The sequence below is a fragment of the Myzus persicae genome, unplaced genomic scaffold (genome assembly GCF_001856785.1).
Source record: "Myzus persicae strain clone G006 unplaced genomic scaffold, MPER_G0061.0, whole genome shotgun sequence".
Taxonomy (NCBI): Eukaryota; Metazoa; Arthropoda; class Insecta; order Hemiptera; family Aphididae; genus Myzus; species Myzus persicae.
This window is the reverse complement of record NW_019102584.1, coordinates 1-2,397: the sequence shown is the minus strand read 5'-3', so window position 1 is coordinate 2,397 and position 2,397 is coordinate 1. Positions and strand designations below refer to the sequence as shown.

The 2,397-nt window shown below is 29.6% G+C and overlaps 1 protein-coding gene across 1 annotated transcript; it reads left to right on the top strand.

The window, feature by feature from the left end:
• Window positions 1–286: 286 nt before the first annotated feature.
• LOC111032618 lies at window positions 287–2,389 on the top strand (the record flags this gene model as incomplete). Its single annotated transcript, XM_022313014.1, has 2 exons — window positions 287–386; window positions 1,488–2,389. Coding segments are annotated over 2 exons (954 nt in total), but the record flags the coding sequence as incomplete, so codon positions are not given.
• Between the last annotated feature and the right edge of the window lie 8 nt (window positions 2,390–2,397).

Sequence of the window (2,397 nt, the reverse complement as noted above, 5' to 3'; positions counted from 1 at the left end):
CTACATACATAAAATTAAAGTACGTCATAGTTAATTTCAATTGAAACTATATATATGAATTATTTTTAAATACTATCTAATTGCCATGGTACTTGTCCTACATCCATAAAATAATCAGCAAAATGGTCACGAATACTAGTTGGTGTTTTTCCAGCTGTGTTATCTAATATTTCATTCATACTTGTGAATCCTTGGTATGATAATGTATCTTCGAATGTTAATGTATTTTCATCTCGTATACGAACAAAATTATGAAGTATCACGCAAGCTTTAATTATGTCTTCAGCAAAGTCTTCTGATACGTTTAAAGGCCTGTGAAATATTCTCCATTTGTTGTAGAGAATTCCAAACGAACATTCAATTAAGCGACGTGCCCGAGACAAGCGGTAATTAAATACCCTTTTCTTTATTGTTAAATTTTTCCCTGCATATGGGCGCATAATATGTTGAGATAATCCAAAAGCCTCATCCCCAACAATGACATATGGCAGCTTTGGTCCACTAGTACCTGGTAGTATAGAATTATCTGGTATATTCAATTCATTTTTTATCAGCTTTTTAAAAAAATTGGAATTTTTAAATATGGAAGAATCACTGTTTTTTCCATAATCACCGATATCAACTGCTGTAAAGCAATAATTGGAATCACAGACAGCTAATAATACCATTGAAAAAAAATGCTTATAGTTGTAGTATTGGGATCCACTATGAGCTGGTTTAACAATTCGGATGTGTTTCCCGTCAATTGCGCCAAGACAATTCGGAAAATTAGTCATATTCATAAAGTGTTCAGAAATGTCTAACCATTTGTCATTGGTTGGTTCAGCCATATATATGTCTTTGAGATTATTCCAAATTGCTTCACACGCTTCCTGAATTATTCCACTTAAAGTTGAAATTCCAATTCTATAATTGTAGTGTAATTCAGTAAGTGTACATCCGGTGGCAAGATATCTAATAAGAAAAAATATAGTATGAAATTATACAATAATCATTAAAAAAATAATAATTATATTTAATAGCTACTTGAGAACTTATATATAGTATTTAAATCATAGTGTAATTTTAAACAAATGGTAAAAATGTAAAGCTTCTTCAACTGTTACTTTTTTAATAATAACAAAAATCAAAATTCGTTTGATAGTAAATCGTTATTTAACGTAATATCATGCAAATTTAAAATTCAAATGTTCATACATTTTTTTTCTAAATTGAAGCTCAAGTTTTTTTTATAGTTAATTGAATAACAACTTATGAATAACTTTGTGTTGAAGTTTTTTACCTTATGTACAAAAACCAAAAATTTAATGAATTATCAATTATAAAATTGTTTGTGAATTAACGATTTTGAAATATTTCGTTAAAATTTTAACTTAAGCTCTTAGAAAAAAAAATTTAACCAACATAAAAAACACTCGTCATTGTAAAATCTAAAATTTTACTATTAACCATAAATATTAGATTTATTATTATTTTGTTTATTACAGTAAAGGAAGTACAAAGAAAATGGAAAAGTCTTAGGAATTGTTTTGCACGCGAGCAATCTCGAAGAAAAAATATTAAGTCTGGCTCAGGTCAATCATCTTGGAAAACGTACGTATTTTATAATCAGTTATCATTTCTTGGATCAAGTGCAACAAATAGACCAACTACATCTAATGTCACTCCTACACATGATGATGATGATGATGATGATGATAATGATGAATTGGGCACAGAACAAAATACTCAAGATAGTGAACATTTTTTTGAGTCGACAGAAGAATCTCAAACTCGCAGAAATCAGAGACAAAAAAAAAAATCAAAATCAAACCATAATGAATCTGAAGAAAATTTGTTTGGAACTATAGCCAGAAGTTTAGAATTTAGAAACCAAATGGAAAAAGAAGCAATGGAGGATCAAGATCGACTATTTTTGTTATCTTTAGTGGGTGATTTAAAAAAAGTCCCCCCTCATTTGAAAATGCAAGTGAAATCAAATATAATAAATGTTATCAGTCATAGCCTCGCACTCCAACCACAAAGAATTGATTTTGATCCACGTTGTCAGTTAAATCCTCCAAATAGTTATCAAACATTACCTTTTACTCAACACCCATTTGGACTCCAACAAGCTGCTACATCTCAACAACCACTTTCAACATTTACACAAGCCTTTCCGAATCACTATACTAAACGTATGTCTGATGTTCAATACAATAATCAAAATATTAACTACGCAATGGATACTTCATCTACATCTACCAACAGTAATAATTCCTCGTTAGACGTAGAAAGTAGTCCACCAATTAATTCAAACTTGGTTAGTTACATAAATGATTATACATCCTCAGACAACTAACAAGTGCGTAATAAGTATTTTTGATCAGTTTAAACGAGTTGTTTTAAATCTACGTT